At 32.2% G+C, this 21,524-nt stretch overlaps 4 protein-coding genes across 13 annotated transcripts in view; 2 read left to right on the top strand and 2 right to left on the bottom strand.

Moving 5' to 3' along the window:
- Positions 1 to 53: 53 nt before the first annotated feature.
- Positions 54 to 3,238, bottom strand: LOC105146976 (G2/mitotic-specific cyclin-B). Its single transcript, XM_011057657.2, has 5 exons — positions 3,098 to 3,238; positions 1,593 to 2,198; positions 1,245 to 1,484; positions 1,029 to 1,147; positions 54 to 960 (listed from the first exon to the last, which is right to left on the bottom strand). The coding sequence occupies exons 1-5, from the start codon at positions 3,125 to 3,127 to the stop codon at positions 705 to 707; spliced, it is 1,251 nt and encodes a 416-aa protein (XP_011055959.1). The 5' UTR covers positions 3,128 to 3,238; the 3' UTR covers positions 54 to 704.
- A 107-nt stretch (positions 3,239 to 3,345) lies between these two features.
- LOC105146997 (Poly(ADP-ribose) polymerase 16) overlaps positions 3,346 to 21,524 on the bottom strand; it is a 40,197-nt gene continuing 22,018 nt past the window's right edge. The window contains exons 1-7 of one of the 6 annotated variants that reach the window (XM_087403260.1): positions 8,576 to 8,865; positions 7,552 to 7,896; positions 7,332 to 7,487; positions 7,029 to 7,238; positions 6,717 to 6,882; positions 6,502 to 6,634; positions 3,346 to 3,481 (exon numbers count right to left, since the gene is read on the bottom strand). In XM_087403260.1, coding sequence (XP_087259386.1) covers positions 3,382 to 3,481; positions 6,502 to 6,634; positions 6,717 to 6,882; positions 7,029 to 7,238; positions 7,332 to 7,487; positions 7,552 to 7,875 — 1,089 coding nt within the window. In that variant the 5' untranslated portion in view covers positions 7,876 to 7,896; positions 8,576 to 8,865 and the 3' untranslated portion in view covers positions 3,346 to 3,381. Of the gene's footprint in view, positions 3,482 to 5,927; positions 6,425 to 6,501; positions 6,635 to 6,716; positions 6,883 to 7,028; positions 7,239 to 7,331; positions 7,488 to 7,551; positions 7,897 to 8,575; positions 8,866 to 14,367; positions 15,172 to 21,524 lie in introns of those variants that run through there. The other 5 variants (XM_011057718.2, XM_011057692.2, XM_011057686.2 and 2 more) reach the window with 5 other exon arrangements.
- Positions 3,836 to 6,230, top strand: LOC105146986 (vacuolar protein sorting-associated protein 26C). Of its 2 annotated transcripts, XM_011057673.2 has the most exons (6): positions 3,916 to 4,504; positions 4,582 to 4,725; positions 4,902 to 5,294; positions 5,362 to 5,458; positions 5,563 to 5,688; positions 5,763 to 6,230. In XM_011057673.2, the coding sequence occupies exons 1-6, from the start codon at positions 4,448 to 4,450 to the stop codon at positions 5,843 to 5,845; spliced, it is 900 nt and encodes a 299-aa protein (XP_011055975.1). In that variant the 5' UTR covers positions 3,916 to 4,447; the 3' UTR covers positions 5,846 to 6,230. The 2 variants fall into 2 exon arrangements, with proteins under 2 accessions (XP_011055967.1, XP_011055975.1); XM_011057665.2 differs by having other exon boundaries at positions 3,836 to 4,504; positions 5,563 to 6,230.
- The window catches only part of Mef2 (myocyte enhancer factor 2), a 68,738-nt gene continuing 60,959 nt past the window's right edge, over positions 13,746 to 21,524 (top strand). For 3 of the 4 annotated variants that reach the window (XM_087403257.1, XM_087403256.1, XM_011057809.2), the window contains exon 1: positions 13,747 to 14,333. The gene's annotated coding sequence lies outside the window, so the exon portion shown is untranslated. Of the gene's footprint in view, positions 14,334 to 21,524 lie in introns of all 4 variants that reach the window. The other variant, XM_087403258.1, reaches the window with a different exon arrangement.

Genomic DNA, 21,524 nt, shown 5'->3' with positions numbered 1-21,524 from the left:
GATAAAAATTTCCTAAGTGATATATGGTATCTTCAAAAATGATTACGCCTCACTTTCGTACACAAATTGTATCCAATTTATATTCCAAAATTAACAATCGAAAGACTTAACGATAGACTCCTATACTATTTAAGATAGATATTTGAGAAAATATGGATATAAAAGTATAAGAAAAAAATGAAATATGTCTTAGAATACTCACATATTTTCATATGGTGACATCAAAAGTATCTTTGTAGGACTTATATCAAAATTAAAATATTATTATAATCAGCTAGGAATAAAAACTAAAAGCTTTATTTAATATTTCATTATAAAAGATGCGTTTTATGTTTTCCGCTATAATTAGTTTTACTACGGCAGTCCAAAATAAAGTCCATCAGTATTACCCGACTAAATTTTTACTTATAATAACAAACATTTGTATATAAAACTCTAAATACGTCTTTTTGTTTTCGTACGTGACTAAATGAGAATAGATTTTTCAATAAGAAACTTGTACATAAAATAACATACAACATTCATTACTCTGTGATAAAGCTTTACTTTATCTTCTATTTATCTTAATTTATTTTTCGATGTAATGTTCCATGAACTATAATGTCCATAGTCATATTCATCGATATGATGTTTAATGTAACAAACATCTTATTGAAAATATCTCGAAATAGTGAGTTCACAAATTCTATTGTTTTATTACAAATTTATGACTTATTGCTTTTTCCTGCAATGGAAAGCATAATTGGCGACTTAAGTTCTGGTCGAATACTAATTTTCATGTGTTTCACATGAACGTACTTCTTCCTCACAGCTTGATATTTACTGTTTTCTGCATTAGTTATTATAGCAGCTATATCGTGTACTGCAGGTAACACATCGTCCTTGGAGTAAGTACTATAGTATGCAAGAGTATCTGACCAAATAACCTTGCCTTCGTCGTCTTCATCATTACCGATAATTCTAACAAACATTATCTATTAATCGAAGACGTTAAGATACGTACAGCATAAGATGATTTAGTTACTTACAAAAATGCTAGGTATATCGCTGCTGCAGCGATGAGACTAGGTGGATAATGACACATTTCATAATAAACCAAGCTTTCCTCAAGAAAATATTTAGCCATCGTGTGATGTACAGGAAGCGCCTTAAAAATCATTTAGACTTTATAAAATTATAGTGCTAGTTATAAATAACATAAATAAAACAACAAAAATTTTCGTATATTTATATACATATCATACCTTTCCAGCTTTGCTATATCTTCGAAGAAAATGCAGCGGTAATGGTCGCCCGAACGAATAGTCCAAAGTTTTCACAATAAGCATTTCCATATTCAATATATCTATCTTTGAATATGCTTTGTCCGTGATATATACAAAATCACTTATATCTGGCGAATACATTTCTTCATACTTGCTAGCGATAAACATAGCTGTTACACCTACCAGCTGTAATTTCTTCCTATCTATAGATCGAAACAACTGAAAGAACAAAATACAAATACAATCATTTAAATGTATGCATATAATTTGTTTGTAATATTAAAAGATATTTACTTTTATTGCGACATATTATATTATTTGTCTTACTTGTAAGAAGCGATCGATAATTGCGATGGTGAGATACAATGTTTCTTGCATCAATCGAAATTGTTGATGCACTTCTACCAACCAATCTACCAATACGCATCTCATCTTAGGGGTGATTTCCTGGCCCGCTAGATATCCCTTCTTAATAGTAAATTTGATTTCTAACGTCCTTAAATATTCATGTATGTCATTAGTATAGAGAGAAACTAGAATAGGATTATTCTTGTCTTGCTCGTCAATATCTTCAAATTTTAATAAATCCGTTGAAAACGAATTCCTCTCTTCTCTCTTTTGACTAACAAGAGTAGCTGGTACATTGACTACATTGCAAGCATTATTTACATTGGAAGATGATGTTGTTTTTACAATCGGTTTTACGACTTGCACTGGTGGCTTTTCAGGTGGATTTACATTTGGCTTTACAACTTGCCGCTTCGATACTGGCACTTTCTTCTTTTGTAATAAATTAATCCTATCAATGGGCTCAACACCCCTCAACGTGTTAACCTTATTACTTATTTCTCCTAGTACGGCTCTTTTTCCTTTCGATGGTACAACAACCACCGAAGGTTTTATACTTTTGATATTCTCCTGATTTGCATGGTTCTGAAACACATGTATAAAACAAAATTTAAAAGAATATGATATTTTACTCAGACAACATTGATTTTAACAATTACATACTGTTAGTTATAATTTCCTACTCAACAATATAATATAGTTAGTTATATTATTCAGTGAGAAATTATAACAAAATTATGTTACAGTTATTTAGTGTTATGTTATAGTTACAGTTATGTTACATGTTAATATTTATTGGATAAGTTTTTGTATAAATAGAAAAAGCGATATATATTCTTATTGAAATTTTTCCTCTTGATATCATACATTAAAATATTAATAAAAATGAAGCAGTATATACATCTGGAGCAGCCTAATAAAGTTACGAGTCAATGGTGCAAATTCAAGTTACATGTAATTCTTACATTTACATAATGTTTATAAATTAAATAAAAATATTATTTATACAGCATATTTTATTCCAGGAACATTCTAGAATAAAATAAAACATCTTCAGAACATAGGATCTTTAGTGGACTTTTGGAGTCCAATAGTCCCTTTGACTGGCTAATATTTTTAGTTAATTTCTAAACAATTTATACGTCGTCGTCGACTGCTAATATGACGCTAATATTATGCCTAAACGCCTTCCATTTCATATGTAAAAATTTTATAACATTGACAAGGGAGAAACTTCCTACGTATTATTCTTCAAGATTTATTTCAACAAAAATTATTCGCTTGAGGAATTTTCGTAAGATCCAAAATTATTGGGATGAGATTAAGAGATGACTGGTATTGAAATCTCGAGGTCATAATCGGAGTGGCATTTAAGCATGCGAGGGGGCATTTAAAGATGTCAGGCGTTGGAACAACCGTTGATACCCGTCCATTATTAACAGGAGGGATTTTTCTGCGCTTGCAAATTATAATTTCGTGCTCACCGTGATAGCGGTCCGATTTCTTGTCGCCATAGTCAGTCACAATCACGCAGAAAGGCCCTTGTTTCCGTTGCAGACACAAATCACCGTCCCTTCCTTTGAGAAGTAAGTCGCTACAGGAGATCAAGTCTGCTTCAACTCTCGCAAGTAACGACTTCGTCGATTTGAATTTGTTAATGCAGGAAGCCAGCGCAGAAGAAAGTAAATGCGCGCCTGCGCAGCAAGGATTATGGCTGCACCGAGCCGCGTCTATATAAGCTTACCCTGTCCCTTCTTCATTGGTCGAATCATCTCGGAATAATAAAATTCCCTTTGATACTTTTATAGTTTGCTCGTAAAAGTCTAATAAACAGCTTGAAAGTTGTCAAAGAATAAAATGGCGGTTTTCTGCAACAAAAACGATCAAAAAATGTAGAGACGCGAGAAAGCAGACGCGTTTGAGCTACATTTTATTAGGGTATTAAACGCGCGAAAAAAAATAATAACAAAAAGAAACATAAATTGTCTTTTACTATATAAGGAGAAATTATTATTAATATTATTTTGTAATCATTTCACTTCACTTTTTATCTTCGCTTTTCGAAAGATTGTCGTATATATCTTTAGATGTGGTATATCCAAATATCTTCAATTTGTTTTATTTTTTAATCAGTTCTATTGTCATTCTACGGCCGAATAATAGTTATATTTTATACTTAAATATCGGTTTCGTATATCGATCTGTTCATCATAAAGATCAGTCGCGTGGAAATATTTTATATTTATTCAATTCGATACTTTTCTTAACATTTGTAATGCCAATAACGACTTGTCCAGAATCAATCAAATACTGTATATTCTGGTTGCGTTCAGTTTTCTGGTGTTTACACGCTGTGAGCTTCATTGTATCCTTTATAGAAGGAAGATAGAATGAAGCTTACACAGCGTGTGAGCATGCAACGAATAATCCATGGTCGAAATATACAGAAATTGTTTACTATATACATATAATAATATTATAAATAAATTACATTAATTATAGTATACAATATTATTATTTACAAAGCGAGACAGCGTCTCGACTCGCATAGCTGTCACTCTCACATCCTTATAACTTATCAGCTTGTTTACGAACAGCTGATCGTAAGTCACGATTCGTATTGATCTGATGCTTTCTGAAATTTTCGAAGCTCGTGTATATACATGGTTCAGCAGTGATTATTTATCTTCTTTTTACATTAAACATATGGAATAAAATACATGGAATTAATATATAGTGATTAATCACTTGACGGCGTGTAATTTTTCGTAATAAATGAGCTGATATCTTTGATACTCGTTTGACAAGTGTCAAAAAAAGGGATCATCCGCAAAATGTCTATCAATATAGACATAAAATTGAAACGTGCGAGTAAAATATATCACGAAGGGGTTGGTTTTTTTATTTCAGTTTTTTATTCTCTTAAATTGTGGATATTTGAAATGAAAATTGAGGTTATATATTGCAGGAGGTAGTTGCTGGCCTGATACAGTTAAAAACTAATTCAGACGTGAAGCACGATGGTATATTTCTCACCATGGAAGGTTCAGTGAATTTGCAGCTTAGCTCCAAGAACGTCGGCATTTTCGAAGCATTTTATAATTCCGTTAAAGTAAATACTTTAATGTATATTTAATGTATATATAAATATACTTTTTAATGTATATATAAATATGGATACAAGAGAACTGTTGAATTACTTATTTTTTAAATTTAATTTTTGTTTTTCTCTTAATATAAATATAGCAGAGACTACCTTTTTATTGAATAAATCATAATTATTTTCAGCCGATACAATTAGTACAATATACATTAGATGTTGCTCCATCTGGAAAGATTCCCAATGGTAAGACGGAAATACCATTCGAATTGCCATTAAAGCCAAGAGGAAACAAATCTCTTTACGAAACGTATCATGGTGTTTTCGTGAATATACAATATCTGATACGCTGTGACATAAAAAGAAATTTCCTCGCAAAAGATGTCAGCAAGTCATTGGAGTTTATAGTCGAGGATAAAGCAAGTGCTAAAGTGGAGAAGGATCATAGTAAGATTGTGTTTTTCAAAATAATGCCAGAGTCTCTGCAAAATACTCGGGACAGGCCTAATGTACCAAGATTTTGCATTTCGGGAAGATTAGACTCTTTGTATTGCAAACTCTCTGAACCCTTGACAGGAGAAGTATGTGACTTTTTTCCATTTATTAATATCAGAATATTGCATTTTTATCTATTATTTGTACATACAGGTAGTAATCGAACAGTGCGAGGCTGTTATAAAGTCTATAGAATTACAATTAGTAAGGGTGGAAACTTGTGGATGCGCGGAAGGATACTCTAGAGATGGTAAAAAAATAATTATGCGGCGAATCCATGTAAAAATGGATACAATAAATGGATTGCAATAACTGTGATAACAGATCAAGATTAACAAGATTGTATTTTTGCAGCGACGGAGATACAAAATATACAAATCGGGGAGGGCAATACTTGCACAAATCTTGCTATTCCAATCTACATGATATTTCCAAGATTATTTACATGCCCCACTTTAAGCACAAGCAACTTTAAAGTTGGTAAGAATATTATTGCAAGTTATGCATTAAAACAAAATGTGAATTTACAGAATTATAATTTAATATTTTTCCAGAATTTGAAGTAAACCTTATAGTTGTGTTTGAAGATGATTATTTGGTCACTGAGAACTTTCCTATCATACTCTCACGATACTAAAATTTATGGAAATAAAAACATTTTGTATAAAACAGTATGTTCGTATATATATATATATATATATATAATATATATATACATCTTTAGCATAAAAAATATTTATTTACTTATCACATGTATATTTAAAAAATGTATATAAAAGATGATATTTTTCAACATACGAATTGGTAGATGAGTTCAATATAATCGAAGACTTGACAAGTAAAAAGGCTGTAAATGCCAAAAATGCAAATCACAGAAATGCTATTAAAAGATATTTGCTTTTATATCATTTTAAAGCATTTGCAGTTTTTTACTATTAATCTTGGCACATACAGACTAATTTTATAAAAATGTGGCATTTGTAACCTTTTTTCTTTCATATCAAGACTTCAACTTATAGCAATCAAGTTGTATAAATTTATATTCTTATCCTTCTTTTATTCGAATCCTGCTTTCTGAATAAATAACCTATAGTATTTTTCTACTTGTTTGTTCTGTGTTAGTCCAACTGAGGCTAACAGCACAACGTAGCCGAGCACAAATGTCAGTAATTTGTGTTGCTTGAACCATGCCAGCAATCCCGTACTATCAGTAGTACTAAAGTAGTAAGATTTTTATAATAATAATTGTGACAACGTAAAACTTAATTAATGCTTATATTATGTCTAACTTACCTAGTTGTATGGAGATCTTGAGTATAAACGAGCAAATAGCGTATCCTCACTAAGTCGCTATTTGTCACTACAAAGTACTTCTCTGGTATTCTTCCACTAACTGAATCACTCAATGTATTTTGTGCGTTATCTCCTGAAACATAAAACTATTGCAGAAATTTTCTTTTTAAACTTTGATATACTATAAACTATTATCAATTACATTATGCGCTTACTTGAATCTCCTCTCTTTATATCAGGATGATTAATAAGCTCACAGAGAGCTATACAGCTTATCTCGCTTCCAAGAAGACTACCTCCCCAGCCATAACCCACAGGACTGTACGGTAAGCTTACTCCTAATTCGCTTGAAAAATATATTCCTTTGCCAAACTGTGATCTCTGAAATAATAAAATTAAGTTTATGCTAATTTTGTATAACTTTATGGCAATAAGAAAGTTTAATTTTTTGTAATTTTAGCAGTACAAAAAAAATATAAAATGACAGAAAAATAATTCTAGTTTAATTTAATATAAATTTACTGCACTTTGCACATGTTTTGTTGTAAACCATAGTGTACGATGGAATGGAAGTTTTCCAAACGGCTGCCGTGATACGCATAAAATGTCGAGTGACCTTTAGCATTTGACTTCCATTTCTCTTCTGACGTAGATTGTTTCGCACTTGCCATTTGAAATATAAGATTTGGTGCTGCAACCGGTACTTCCAATGGCACTTTCCTCAGTATGGAATTGTACTGTAATATAAATATTCATCTAAAATTTTATACCATACTGTGATGTATCCTTTGGATTTTTAAAATCTCGGAAATTATGATATGTATACTTACGTATTCTTTCTGTACACTTTTAATGTATGGATCTCTTAATCGCAGCAGTACCCAATACAATAACTCTATTATTTCGCCGTAATTTTGGTAGACATCTGTCTCACCGAGTTCTTTGCATATCACGAGCAAAGGAGGGACTGATTCTATGACTCTCCTCTGTAGAGAAAAGGATATATCAGATAAATATTATATACTATTCTAGAAATATTAAGGATAATACCAATGCTTCGATATCTTTGCACTCGTTCTTGATGTACATAGGCGGAAACGGTTTTAAACAACTATCATAACGGTAAGTGTTGGATGCTGCCACAAAAAGGGACCATTTTAAATCGGCAGCTCTTGGATCTTTCTCCAATAATTGTTTCAGTGTCGTTATCTTTCTTTCCACGTCTTCCTCAGTTATACCGCGGTCTATCCGAGATGTATGTAATACATCTAAACCTGCCTTGGCTGCAGTTTTTTCTTCTGGAATCTCATATTGTCCATTCTGTCTTGCTCTGATACCTTTAGGTATCTCATAATTCTGATCAGAGTATGCCATTGTTTTATTTAACTTTTATACCTGTACAAAAATATTAATATATTGTCATTTACATAGGAATAAAATATAAAATTTCATATTATTGATGTATATTAATATGTATATTGAATAATTCAAAAATGATACAATTTTTACGCTGCTGCATATGTAAGCATAAAAAAATTACAGCTTAAAAAAAATTATATTATCAAAAGTATAGTATTATTAAGTCTGTTTTTTAATTCTGTTTAAAATTATACTATATAGAACTTTCTTCCTCACTTTCGCCAGATATTAAATATATAATATGTATCTTTCATTTTAAATTCCAAAAAATATACATTAGTTTGACTATAGAAAAAAACTTATTGCACTTATTAAGTTATAGTTTTGGTATGAAATACAATTAAAACACATTACATTATCTTCAGAAAATACATGCGTAGTGACATAATGATATACAACTTTTGATATATAATTTTTTAAGTAATTTGTAGTTTTATGTATTTGTATTGTTATGTAGTTTTATACAGAACATGAGAAACTTTACTCTATTCGACATTTTTTGCAATTCATTCTGTACACTATTAACTACAACTTAAAAAGTTTAGTATCAAATACAGAAGAAATACATTATACTATCTTCAGATAATAAGTGCATAATGACATAATGCATAAACATTATCATTCACTAACAATTCCAAATTTCCGGGGCACTTACAAAAATGTAAAAAAAAAACTCATTTCGAAACAAAGTGTAAACTCGAATCCAAGATAAACATACACGTGTCAGTAAAAGTTATTTATCATATATTAACGCACGTTGACGCACGTTATTTTTATCTTTTCAATAGTTTCAAATCGTCCTCGCTAACATATTTGGATATTCATTTTAACAATGGCGAATGGCTAAATTATCGTGAAATTCACGATATTGCAAAAATAATGAGGGTATACATGACACTCAGTTGCAGACTGAAACAACTGTGTTGATAACTTAAGAATTTTTTAGGGACATTTAATTTCTTGCATGCAGGAATATCTAGTGATATTACTAAAAGACGCACATAGATGACGCGATACATGTTTTTTTTTTTTAAATTATATCAGATTATATGTTCACGTTGAATATATGAGAGAAACTAAGCCTTTATATTTTTTTTATAATAAAAAAATATATAATTTACGTGATAAAATTTATTAACACCGATAATTTAATAATTATCATATATAATTACGAAACCTGATGAACTTTTATGATATCGTCTAAATGAAGCCTAAGGTAAGGGTAAAAAGAATGAAGAAAAATTTTACAGTAACATTATAATGTTAATAACACAAGTTTTATAACTTAACTAATATTTTACTAAAAATATTTTGTAAAACATTTTGCGAACAATCCGTAACTTTATAAAAATTCAAATTTATAGATCATTTATACATCATCTAAGTTATAATATTTTGGATTAAGAAATAAAAATTCTTGGTAATCCTAAATTTTTAATCACTACTTGTTAAAAATTTCGCTCTTTTCTCTTCGATAAATTTATTAAAGATAGTGCCGTGTGACATTATAAAATGATCTGTCATAAAAGATTATCTGCCTCTGCGATACTCACAATGTCTAGCATTCATCTTCCGAGACTTGATTTGCAATTTTATCACGCGCTAGAAACGATCAGTATTTAACGAGTCACGCGCTGCACGTGGGGTTTCTTTAATGTGGGTTTGCTATTTCGTTTCACAAGAAATTTACCTCACAAGGAAACTGCGAACATGTTCCTAATGTTTTTTTTCGCGACCTGTGCCATGTACATTCGCCTTCCATTTGTTTTATCATCTTCGTTTGTTCCCTGTGGCGCATTTCTCTACGCGCGAACGACAAAATACATACAGCGAAAAAAATACAGCGAAAGGAGAAAAAGAAAAGCTAAATTAGACATACATATTTGTACATATATTTATACATATATTTGTCTACACAGAATCGTTAATATTTCAACATTCATTTAGGATGATCGCACACAAAAAGTTTTAAGCAATGAAGGCACATTAGCAATATGCAAATCAAAATTTTGGATTACGTTCTCTATTATGATTAACCGTTCATTAATTACATTTTATTACTTTATAATTTTTTATTTTTTTATATCATGACCTATAGCCGCTTATTAAGGCATATATGGAAAACATATATGTATATAATATATTGGGGAAGGGAGGGGGGGGGGGGGATTTATTACAGTTCTTAAAAAAATTACAAAAGTAAGCAAATTCACTAAGTATTGACCGTGTTGATCGAAGTTATAAATATTCGAGTATATTCGCTCACTTTTGTAATTTCCACCTCAAGAATTATAATAAGTTCTCGGTATGCGCATAAATTCATGTGTTAAAATATTAATGACTTCGCTTGTATACGAAATTGCAAAATTATACTCAGTGCTGTCGAAAATTTGTAATTTGGTTTGATATCGACGTTCGTGCACATTAGAAAATTATTTGGAAATTTAGAAAAATAAGCGTGAACACCGATTATATATTTTTATCTCCATTAAGAAAAAAGAATGCAGTGTGCGTGGACATCGATGGCCAACGCTGACAATTAATAAATTTTAGACAGTACTGGTATTGTCAACTATCAGTTTCGTTCTTTATTTTCTGAAAGGTAATAATTTAAGCATAAACACTGACATTTCAAGCCAAGATAGCAATCATGTAACTTTTTCCTTAAGGCGGAAATATATAAAAACGTGAATATTTGTATCACTGAAATTTTTCATTTTTCCCATTTCCGTCTTAGAAAAAAGATCACATGAAATCTGTGCGTGTTGTTTGTACTTTTTGCACTTAGCATCTTCGCTTTCTCTCGCTTCAATATACGAATATATATTTATCTCCTTTTAAATGCAAACAATTTTTGGAGATTTTATGCAATATGAACTATTATTGTTAAATTCCAAATCTTTACATATCGCATCAATTTGAAAGGCATAATCTCTCTTTTTACTGTACGTTTTACTTTGACCATTGTCTCATCATTTGACTGTTTCGATATTGAAAAATTACCAAGAGGAGAGATTATAGTCTGTTCATTTCTGTGTGTTGACCATCAACACCATCTAGTGACAAAAAACCGCGGATACTTTTTAGATGACCCAATATTTGTTGAATATTATACTGAAGAGGATCCAAATCAAGGATCGAAACGTCTGTACACCTTTTACTTAATATATTGGATACACCAAGAAGTTCAATTGTTGATTTGGCTTTTTTACGCATGCATCAAGAACTGCAAAGGCTTGCACATACATTTTATATTTCATTGATTTATTCATTGGAGTCATATTTATTTTGTATTTAATATTATAATTTAATTTATAAATCGAATTTGAAAGTCAAAAATGAAAGAATTTTGCGATATTAAAAATTATACTCGAGAAATTCAGCGTTTTTTTTTTTTCGAAACTAAAAGTACACGGTAGAAATAACATTGCGATGAGATATCCTTAAGGTCTCTCTCTTGTGCGAGATCGTACGTTATGCAGGCAAGCTGTATCACGTACGATGATTTTCGCGTGTGATATCGAGGATTATGCATATAAATGTCGCGGTACGTCGAGGTTTCGTGTGAATATGCGTTTATTACTGGTTAGCACGAGAGACACGAGAGGCAGTTTAGCGCCCGTCTCGTGCGAATGACGTCGACGAAATAGCACACCTCCTCCCTCGTTTAGAAAATCTCAACGAGTTCTTAAAGAAATTCCGTCGCGCGTCGATAAAAAACGCTAATCAAACGAACACGCGTATAAAAGTATTTGAAATAAAAAAGAAGGTAATTGATTTCAAGTCAAAATGTGATGTAGTGCATGTGATATCATTATGTGATAACACTTATGCCTCATGAATTTAGGCTTGCATTGTCCTCACAGAAATTTAATACCAAAAGGTAATAATTAATTACTTACTTTAAATGAATATTAAAAACATTGAGATGTCAATGTGTTGATATACCAATGATTTCTGTGCATATAAAATTAAATTGCATTATTCTATGCATTTAAAAAGACCAGACGTATGATATCACGTATCTTAAGAATATTTTTTAAAAAGATGTCTAAAGATATTTTTAAAATGTTTTATTTATGTCTCCATCTTAGATTTTTTGTTGTCTGGGTAATAATTGAGATGATTGCATACCGAGAAAAAAAACTGAAATATTTAAAAGCAAAGTTATATATATTTATTGGTTACGACAAATTTGACTTTGTGATAACAGAATATTTATGTTTTAATATTTCTGTGAAATATATTTCTTTTTTTTTTATTAATTGTAAACAAAAAGAGAAAATAAAGCAAAAGAATAAAAAATGAAATAGACGGTTTATTTACTAGAAATAAAATATAAAATTTGTCTTTGTATTCAAAATAGGGATTTATATATTTCAAAATAAGGATTTATATAATGAAATGTATGCCACAACTAAATTTTTAAATATCTTTTTCTCAATATCTAATATTGTCAAGGAGACCTTTTTATCCTTGTTGCTCTCCTAATAATATTTGTGCACTTTAGCGATATGAAGCTAATTTTCACTGTGCGACTTTTCACTGATAAATGTTGAACAAGAAATGGATTGTTACATTTCGTCAATTCTGGATCACGAATTTAGTTGTAGAAACTATTTATCACATTCTTAAAATACTGGCTTTTTTTCAAGGGTATAATGACTTCATAAATATATTGCCGCTGTATTTAATTACATAAGATCGTGATATGTTAATGGCACACTTTGTCCTCCATTACAAGCGGAAGGGTTACATTCGCCACGGAGAATACTTTGAAATAATCACAGTCGCAAGGATATCGACTTAATCTTTCTGTTCGAGCACGAAAGCGATTAATCCACGATATAATGCATATTAAGTGCATTCTAAGTTTAAACGACACTTTAATTTTAGCGTGTAATAATTCTATACTACGCACTTACGTTAAACTTATCGTTCTTGTTTTATTCGTGCACTCGAAATAATAACACATAAATTATAATAGTTTCAAAATCACAGTCATTTTACAAAGATCTCGATAATTTCATTAAACCTCAATTCATGTTCTTTAAAAAAAAATTTATTTTATTTTTTAACACCTTGATTTTGCTGCGGTATTTAAAATATTATTTAGCTAGATACAGATCTGAAAATAATTTTGTTGCATTATCAAAATAGTCGTATAACGTTCAAACTAGATGCTAGAATGTTAAAACTTTTTGCAATATTGCTCATTATGCCTAATAATTCTATATGATTATTTTTATAGTCCAACAAAATTATTTTCAATTCTAGTTAAATTTTTAGATGCTTTAAGAAAAATTATTCTTTCTGCGCAGATATTCAGTTAACTTAAAAGATTAGTTATATATTTTTTAGCAGTATATGAAATTATTTTCTACCGTTATCGAACTTCTCATAGAAGCCCAGAATCATTTATAGATAAGGTTTGTCATTAAAAAAGCAATAGCATTTGGCCGAAAGGAAGATTAGATTATAAATTAAAAAATTTTGCTGGAAGTAATTCCGGTTGTCGAATCAATAGATCGTCGATTAATTAAATGAAAGTTTAATTAAAGTTCAGTAGAGATCGACGGGAAGTAGATTTTAATAAATTTCAAAGGATCGGGCAAGATCGCGGATCGACTTCGTGGACGATCGCGACTATCATGCTTGTGCGCATTGGTGCGCGTTGGTGCGCATTCTGCGCATTGTGCGCGCTTGATCACGCTGTCGCGCGCAATGAAAACCCGACCTGCGCGACCGTGGGATTTTCGCAGCGCGAACATCGCGATTGGCCGGCCTGCGGCTCAATGTCACGCGGCTTCAAGGTAAACTATCGGTGACGTCAGTGTACGTCACTTAACAAGTGGGAGTGGATGGATAGATGTCGGCAGCCGCGGTGGTTCTCGCGAATCGCGCTCGGTATTTGTGGAAGCCCGTGCCGCCGCCGCGACGCGATAATGCCGCGCGTTTCTTAGCGATATGTAGTGCTGTGTGCGGTAGCAGCAGTGGCGTCGACCGACTCGTCGCACGTGTTTCACTGTGCATGGAAAATCACCGAAATACGTTCGCGCATGCTCGATCGCCGATGACGTCACGAAAATTGTGCTTTTGATCAAGCAACCACTCTTCGGTGTGTATCTTTTTCTCTCCCTACTTCACTCTCCGCCTCTTTCCCTCCGTTTTTCTCTATCTTCATCTCTCTTCCCCTCCCCTGCATTTTCCCTGTCGTTCGTTACATTCTTTTTCTCCCTCTATCTTTCTCTCTCTTCGTCTCGTCCCCCTTCCCATCTCCCTCTTTTTCCCTTTTTTTTTTATTGGACGCACAATAATGTTACTGTGCAAAATCAAATAATCGCCGGGTCACACGCACACGACGGGGGAAAATCGTGGGAAAGCGATTGGACCGGCCGCGCCGACGGAAAACCGTGAGTATCAATTTGTCTTCCTTCGCCTGTTTACCTTTCAAAAGTCATCCGTCACAGAGTAGTAGCCGTAGCCTGTCGGACATGGCCTTCGCTTAGCGCGCACACCCGCGCGCGAGCGCGCGCATCTACACATACACACACGCGCGCGCGCGCGCGCGCACCCACGCATACACGTTCCCGCGTGCATGCGCGAGCGCGCAGCAGCCGCATGCACGCACACGCATGAACGCACCTACGTCACGTCTCGGTCTCGGATTTCGATGGACCGCGAAACGGAGCACCATGAGAGAAGAAGAAAGAGAGAGAGCGCGCACGCGAGAGAGAGAGAGAACGAAAAAGAATCTTTCGAAAGTGTTTCGCGCGACAAGATGCGCCGGGATGCGTCGCGAGGCGATGTCGTCGCGAGATTTATTGATCCTCTTTGCAATGACACCGGATCGATGGTGGGCGAGAGATGACGGCAATTGTTGCAAGATTGCCGTCGCCAGAAACCGGTAGATCCACGTTTTACATGGCGTGGCCGTGGAAGGGGAAGGGCGACGGCGGAGAGGATTCCAGCAACGCCGGTAAATCCCGAATCCCGAGGGAAAAACTGAAATTGACGTTGTCGTGCAACTGCGCTTGGGACCGGTGCGGTGGGGCGATGGATGGGGGAGACGAAGACAGTATCGGCAGGCAATCCGGATGCCTCGCGGATGTCAGGGGAATCCCGGGATTCGAGCCAGCTGATGCTCTTCAATATGGAACTCGGACGCCGACTACGAGAAAGAAAGGAAAAGGAGGGAGAGAGAGAGAGAGAGAGAGAGAGAGAGACAGAGAGAGAGAGACAGAGAGAGAGAGAGAGAGATATCTCCTTCGCTCTCGAACGAAATGTGCCGGTCGGAAAAGATGTCTCGTCAAACGCGCTGACAAAATTTCGATGGAGGAACCACGCCTTAGAGATATTCGTCGACGTCGACATTTAGTCGCTTCGACCGAGACATTACGATTGTATTATTATTGTTTATTACCTCGTTGTCGTACGAAATGATTTATTGTCGACTGATTATTATCATCGGCCGATTCTTCTATACGATTTGCGTCTTTTATTTTTACGCTATAATTGTACGACGTATTTAATCGTAAAGTTTATTAATAACATATGTGTGGGAACGTGTAATGTGTATTGGTTGCGCGCGTGTGCGTAATTTCTCATAATAATTTATTCTTTTAGTTTGCAAAGTAACGATATTGAATGAATCTATGGTATTTTTTATTTCTTTTAATCCGACAGAAAATAACAGTTGCGTACAAGTAGATACAAGTGCGCATAAATGCTAGCCATGTGAATTAATTTTACGCATGTTTCTCCTTTTGTTTTTGTATTCATGGCAGACATGTCTCTCTGCGAATAATGTACCACCGCGACGTCGAATTCCGACTTTACGCCGTCGCGAAATAATTAAATCATACATCGACTATTGATTCGCGGTGATTGAAAAGAATGCATAAAATGTTTACTGAGCGTATCTCGGTTCTCAGTCGCGTTTGCAAAGGCGCATTTAGTGGAGCACGGAGACAAACGTATTTTTTATTCTATTTTTTTTTTTCGACAATGAAATTACATTGTAAATTTGCCTGTATTTTAAGCTGATAAAGACGACGTGGCCTCCCTGATATCGAACCCCCATCCTGGTATCGTATAGTTGTGTTAAATATTATAAAACACAAGAAAAAATTTGTCTTACAACACTCCGTTTTGTACCGCCATCTGCACTGAGCTGGATCTCGTTTTCGCAAAATCGCAACCGGTAATACAGAAATCTATGTGCGAATCGCAACTGCACTTGTCTCTGATGTTGTGTCGATTTAATGCGTTTGTGATATGAAACGCGTGAAAATAGGATTTAGATCATATGAAAAAAATATTACAAACTCGCTAAACTCTATAACGTGTATTAACTTTAGAAGTAAATTAGACAAAATTAAATATTTATTTATTATATATATAAATACAGAGAGTCCCAGATTTTTTGTACAAACTTTAATATAGTATATTCTATGAGCAAAAATAAAAAAAAGTTATATAAATTGTATATATTGATCCTAAATGCTTTATTAAAAAGTTATAACAAAAATATCAAGCTTATTTTGATATGGACGACACTTTAAAATGTAAACCTAAAATTGTTTCTTACACTTTATATTGTTGTATGCAACTTAATATTCGTTGTAATCATTGTTTAGTATACGAAAAATATATCGTATATAGCAAAATATTCGATTCAATATGTAGGTATGTTAGAAACAGAAGAGTATCTTTTATTATTTTATTATTGTTTGTTTATTTTTCAAATGTATGTTGTGTAAGTAAACGTGCACAGCTGCACGTTTTATAAAAAATGAAAGAGATAGAAAAAAACAATGATTCATGAATGAAGCATTTGTATTCAGATTTGCGTTTTTTATATAAGTTTTAACCTTGCATTTTTTGGATTAATTAAAAAAATATGTAATTGAATCGAAAAATTAATGTTAAAAATTGATTGTTTATATGTATATAATTATTCGTTGTAATATATTGAATATTGTATGAAGCAATTTACAAAAAGATCAAGTAAATTGACTGAATTTGTTGAGTAAATGGGACAACATAACAATTTTTCGATAACAGAGTTAATTATCAATTTTATGATATTTTATGCATTATTTAATTATCTATTATTGTAACTGTTAATACATTGTCCCATATTCCTAAAAGTCTTGATTATCTAATTTAACATCAAATGTTATAAAATCGCATGATTTCTTTACATAACGTTGACGTGGGAAAATATAGTTAAGAAATGATAATATGAATAAGTAATGATAAACGGCAAAGCAAAATAATCTTAAAGAGACGCTAAAATCTATTTTTAAAAATCTCAAAGCAACGTTCCTCAATATTTCCAAAATCTCCGGGCTGTTGTGCTTCTCGTAAATAAATCCTAAAATAATAGGTATAGTAAGCTTAAGAAATTGACATCAACAATTACAGTCGATTATTTTTTTCACATTCAACTGTGGCTGATCAATTTCATAAGACTTAAGGTTTACTACACTTATTGTTTCAAATTAACAGACGAATATGTAATTAGAATTCGATTTTTTTCATTTTTTTTTCAACCTCAGATTCATTGTCGTGATTTATTATTATTAGGACATCTTATACAGTTGTATCCATCAAATTATACACGAAATTATACACGTCCTCGATTTTATCACAAAATTATAGATCTGAGATAGCCTTCGAATTTGCATTAATCGCTCTAAATTTTTGTAACTTTTTTATGCGTGTATTCGATTTCAGAAAAAAAAAATCTCTTATCTCTCCATCTCTTGCCATCAATCTTCAACGAAATATTAGTCGAAAGGTGAGAATCGTGGTTATTGTGTCATTTGTTGAATATTATTTAATATTTCATGAAGAATTTCGGTGAAAGGAGAGTTTCTCATCGCATTTTTCCTTTGTTCAATGTTTTCGTCAGAAGATGCAGAAAAGACAGTGGCGTGCAAGACACGCGTTCACTTTTTATGCGCGTTTCGGTAATCTTATCAGATGCCGGTTTATCGCGAACATCTCAGCCAACCGTGGCTCAAGAAGGGGAGGAGGGGGGAAGGGTAAACCTAGACCTACACAACGTATACAATAATACGTGCCACGCGACAATACGCGGCTTTCGGTATGACCTCACGCAGCAACAAAGCGCGGCACAATGTGGGTCCCCGAGGCTATGGAAATCCACCGAGCGAACATGTGATGACCTAAACGTTGACTCGTTCTATTCTACTCGCGCGAGTGGCAAACCGACTTGCTTACGATTATTCGACGGTTCGTCATCTTGAAGGTGCACGCACGTGCTGAAATATATATTGATCGTTGGGTAATTCAAGATGTACCTTTTTGATTTCGATCGTAAATCGTTTCGTTCACGTAGGACTACAAGTTGCGAGGGAAAGCGATAGAATCTCTTTTATCGAGATTAAATATTTCGTCGATCCGTACGCATAAAGACGAAGTAAATGCGTCTGATAGAGGCAAAAGCACTCGCAAAAATTATCTTGATCCGCTTTGTACTGTGGAATATTTCTCTTGGAAACGAATGTATTGATAATTTAATCTTAAAAGAATTTTTTATTGCGCGTGTATATGAATTTATAGATTTTTGCGGATTGTTACTCGTACATGCAAATGCTCTGATTTCAAGTCTAAGCAAATATTTTATAATATTTTCATTTATATCGCTTGGAAGCACACTTGCTCTATTTTGCCAATATAATTCATTTATCGATGAGATTTGCAGCTTGCATTATATTTATGCATTATATGTATCATTTGGTATATTTTCGGATATAATACGAACTCATTGAGTATAATACTGTTTAATCAGTAAAAGTAATAATCGGTAATTAAATTCTTCATCTCCAATATATGAAAAAAGTGTATTAAAAAATTTAATTACGATTCTATTTATTAGCTTGAATAGTTAACTGTTATTTTGATTCAATTGGACCTTAAAAATAAAATTGAGAAAGATTAGATAAAAAAGTTGATTGATTAAATTAGAATTATTTTCCGCAAGATTAATTCGTAACCTCGAAGAGGAAAGGAAGAGATTTCACGTAATCTTCACTTATGGAAAATTCAAACTAGACAATAATTAATCGTTGTTAATAATTATAAAGATGCATTATATCGAGCCCCTGAGAGAAATGTCACTTAAGGAGAATTAATACCTAAGAGGGCAATCGTAGTACATATTATCATCGGATAAGTAATACTCAGCACTTGTAAGTATTCGATGATAAAAGCAAAATTAGAACAGCAAAATCCGTCTTTGATTACACAGCTCTTAAGCGATTTGGTGATACAAGTATAATTGCAAGGAGTTAATCATTGATATTCATGAAATGATATGTTTACATCTGCCCATAGTAAAGTCATCATAAGAATGGTATTAATAATTAATTATAGTATTTACATATGCGATTGATTGTTGTTCGTTGAATTCTGAATTACGCGTGAATATGTAAATACCGGTTTTGCATAAATGTAACGCGATTAAAATGTAATGACATAATGACTTTTGAAGGTCACTTGATTATTAGCAACGCAAATTGCATATGAAAAATGTGCGAATATATAAATATTGTAGAAAAATAAAAAAAACGTAAAATATGTCAGCAGATGCGAAAGCATTTTTTTTTTTTTTAATGAAATATTTTTAGAAAATGTCATATAAATTGTGATATGACTTAAAAAATATGAGAATATAAATACTCAGTAAGAAAATGAAAAATATATTATACTACATTTCCAATGGAGGAGTATTAAATTTATTTTTGACGAGTATTAAATTTATTTTGTTATTATGAGGTAATACCTAAAATATTTTTATTTTTTTTCCTAATAACCTTGTTTTTATAACTCGATGATTGTTGATTAAACAATCTATTTATTAAGGACTATGATCGCGAATAATATGACTTATGATCGCGAAATATCTATTGGATCAACTGCAAAATTAAAAATTGTACATTTGTAAATTCTTTTTTGGCTTTTGATACTTTATCCGATGTTGGTACTCTCGCTGTTCAATATTTGAAGAGCGCGCATTTAATTTTCGATTACGTAAGTAACGACATCTATAGCGCCATATAATTCCGACTAGAGTTCTTTATTTATTTTAATAAGTAAGACTGATGCGACAAGAAGCATCTATATTACGTTAGCATCTTTTAGTGGTAGATCCTCACTGATATTGTATTGAGTGACATCAGCGACATGACTAACGAATTCAGTATCGAACCTGATTTTCGCATACATTATGTATTATGAGATTCTTGCTAATGCATAAGCATTATGTGATATATATGTATTCATAATGTAATACGTAATTACGTATTTTATATATATAATTATGTATTAATTATATAAAGTATAAATATTATATTGTGTACACATATAAACATTGAAAAAAAGATTTATTAAATTTTAATATATATTTTTTCTTAAAAGAGTACTATATTTACATACAGTAAATAAATATTTATTTAATAAGAAAATGCTAGTTAATTAAATAGTTTTTGTATAAAATAAATATATATATATATATAATAAATATATATTTACATTTAGTAGATATTTTAGTAGATAGTTGATATTATTCAAACAAATATTTATTAAAATTTAATACATTTCTTCAATATGTACATTCATACAGAGAATGAACTTATGATTGGGCAAGGGTGATTCTGAGAAAATCAAATTTGAAAATCGCAAATTAAGTATGTACTTAATGAATAGGGTTTTGTGGAAAGATACTAAACGTTATCATGTTTATAGATAAATATAGATATATATATATATATATATAAAACATCCACATGATTTTACGAATGATACATTGAAGTGATACATTGAGAGTACCCAAAAATTTAGATCTGTACAGATCTGAAAATAATTTTATCGAACATTAAAATAATTACGTGAGAAGCATGAGTGCAAAAAGTTTTAACATTCTAGCAAAAAGTTCGAGTTCCGCGTATTATATCAACAATTCAAGAAATTATTTTCAGCTCCAGTGTCAATATAAAAACTAATTTTTTAGATACTTGAGCGAAACCATCCTTTCCAAAGAGAAAATATGTTTTGTCGTCTTCTTCGAAATTTATTAGCTTATTAAATATTTAATGATAGGCAATGGAGAAATCAAATCGCAAATTTTGTTATCAGATCGATCAGCTAACGCACTCTGTTTACTTGTTTACCAAGAAACATGCAAAAAAAACACAATATCAATTAGTATACACAGAAGAAATTGTCGGGAATCCATGTACTTTCCCGACACGTAAACTTTCATGTCGACTACTTCACAGTAGCGCATTACGCAATGTATACGTCGAGATTATAGCCAGATGACTATTAGCCACAAAACGGATATGACATCGGCCGCAGTGAATTATAACACGGAAGATGATAACTTTGTGTATGTGTCGGTGATGCATATTTTTTTATAATTTGTCTCTATGTTAAACATGTTTTACTTAGAAATGCAAAAAATCTTAAAGATTTAAATTTTAAGTGGCACGATTCCGATCAATCTCTGTTAAAGTTTTAAATAGATTTCGTTGAATGTTTCAAGATAAACTAGTTTAGTTGATTTAAAACGG

Source organism: Acromyrmex echinatior, chromosome 2, assembly GCF_024713525.1.
Source record: "Acromyrmex echinatior isolate Ae372 chromosome 2, ASM2471352v2, whole genome shotgun sequence".
In the NCBI taxonomy this organism is placed as follows: domain Eukaryota; kingdom Metazoa; phylum Arthropoda; class Insecta; order Hymenoptera; family Formicidae; genus Acromyrmex; species Acromyrmex echinatior.
Note: the sequence above shows the minus strand (reverse complement) of the source record. Positions and strands in the feature narration are given on the sequence as shown.

Bases quoted from the DNA above. Each gene is read 5' to 3' on its own strand.
- LOC105146976 (XM_011057657.2), bottom strand. From the start codon at position 3,127: ATGGCGACAAGAAATCGGACCGCTATCACG. The intron at 1,485-1,592 runs GTAAGACAAATA...TTGTTCTTTCAG, and splicing joins TTATCGATCGCTTCTTACAA to TTGTTTCGATCTATAGATAG. The intron at 961-1,028 runs GTAAGTAACTAA...AATGTTTGTTAG, and splicing joins GCGATATACCTAGCATTTTT to AATTATCGGTAATGATGAAG.
- LOC105146986 (XM_011057665.2), top strand. From the start codon at position 4,448: ATGTCTATCAATATAGACATAAAATTGAAACGTGCGAGTAAAATATAT. The intron at 4,505-4,581 runs GTTGGTTTTTTT...TATATATTGCAG, and splicing joins GTAAAATATATCACGAAGGG to GAGGTAGTTGCTGGCCTGAT. The intron at 5,295-5,361 runs GTATGTGACTTT...TTGTACATACAG, and splicing joins CTGAACCCTTGACAGGAGAA to GTAGTAATCGAACAGTGCGA.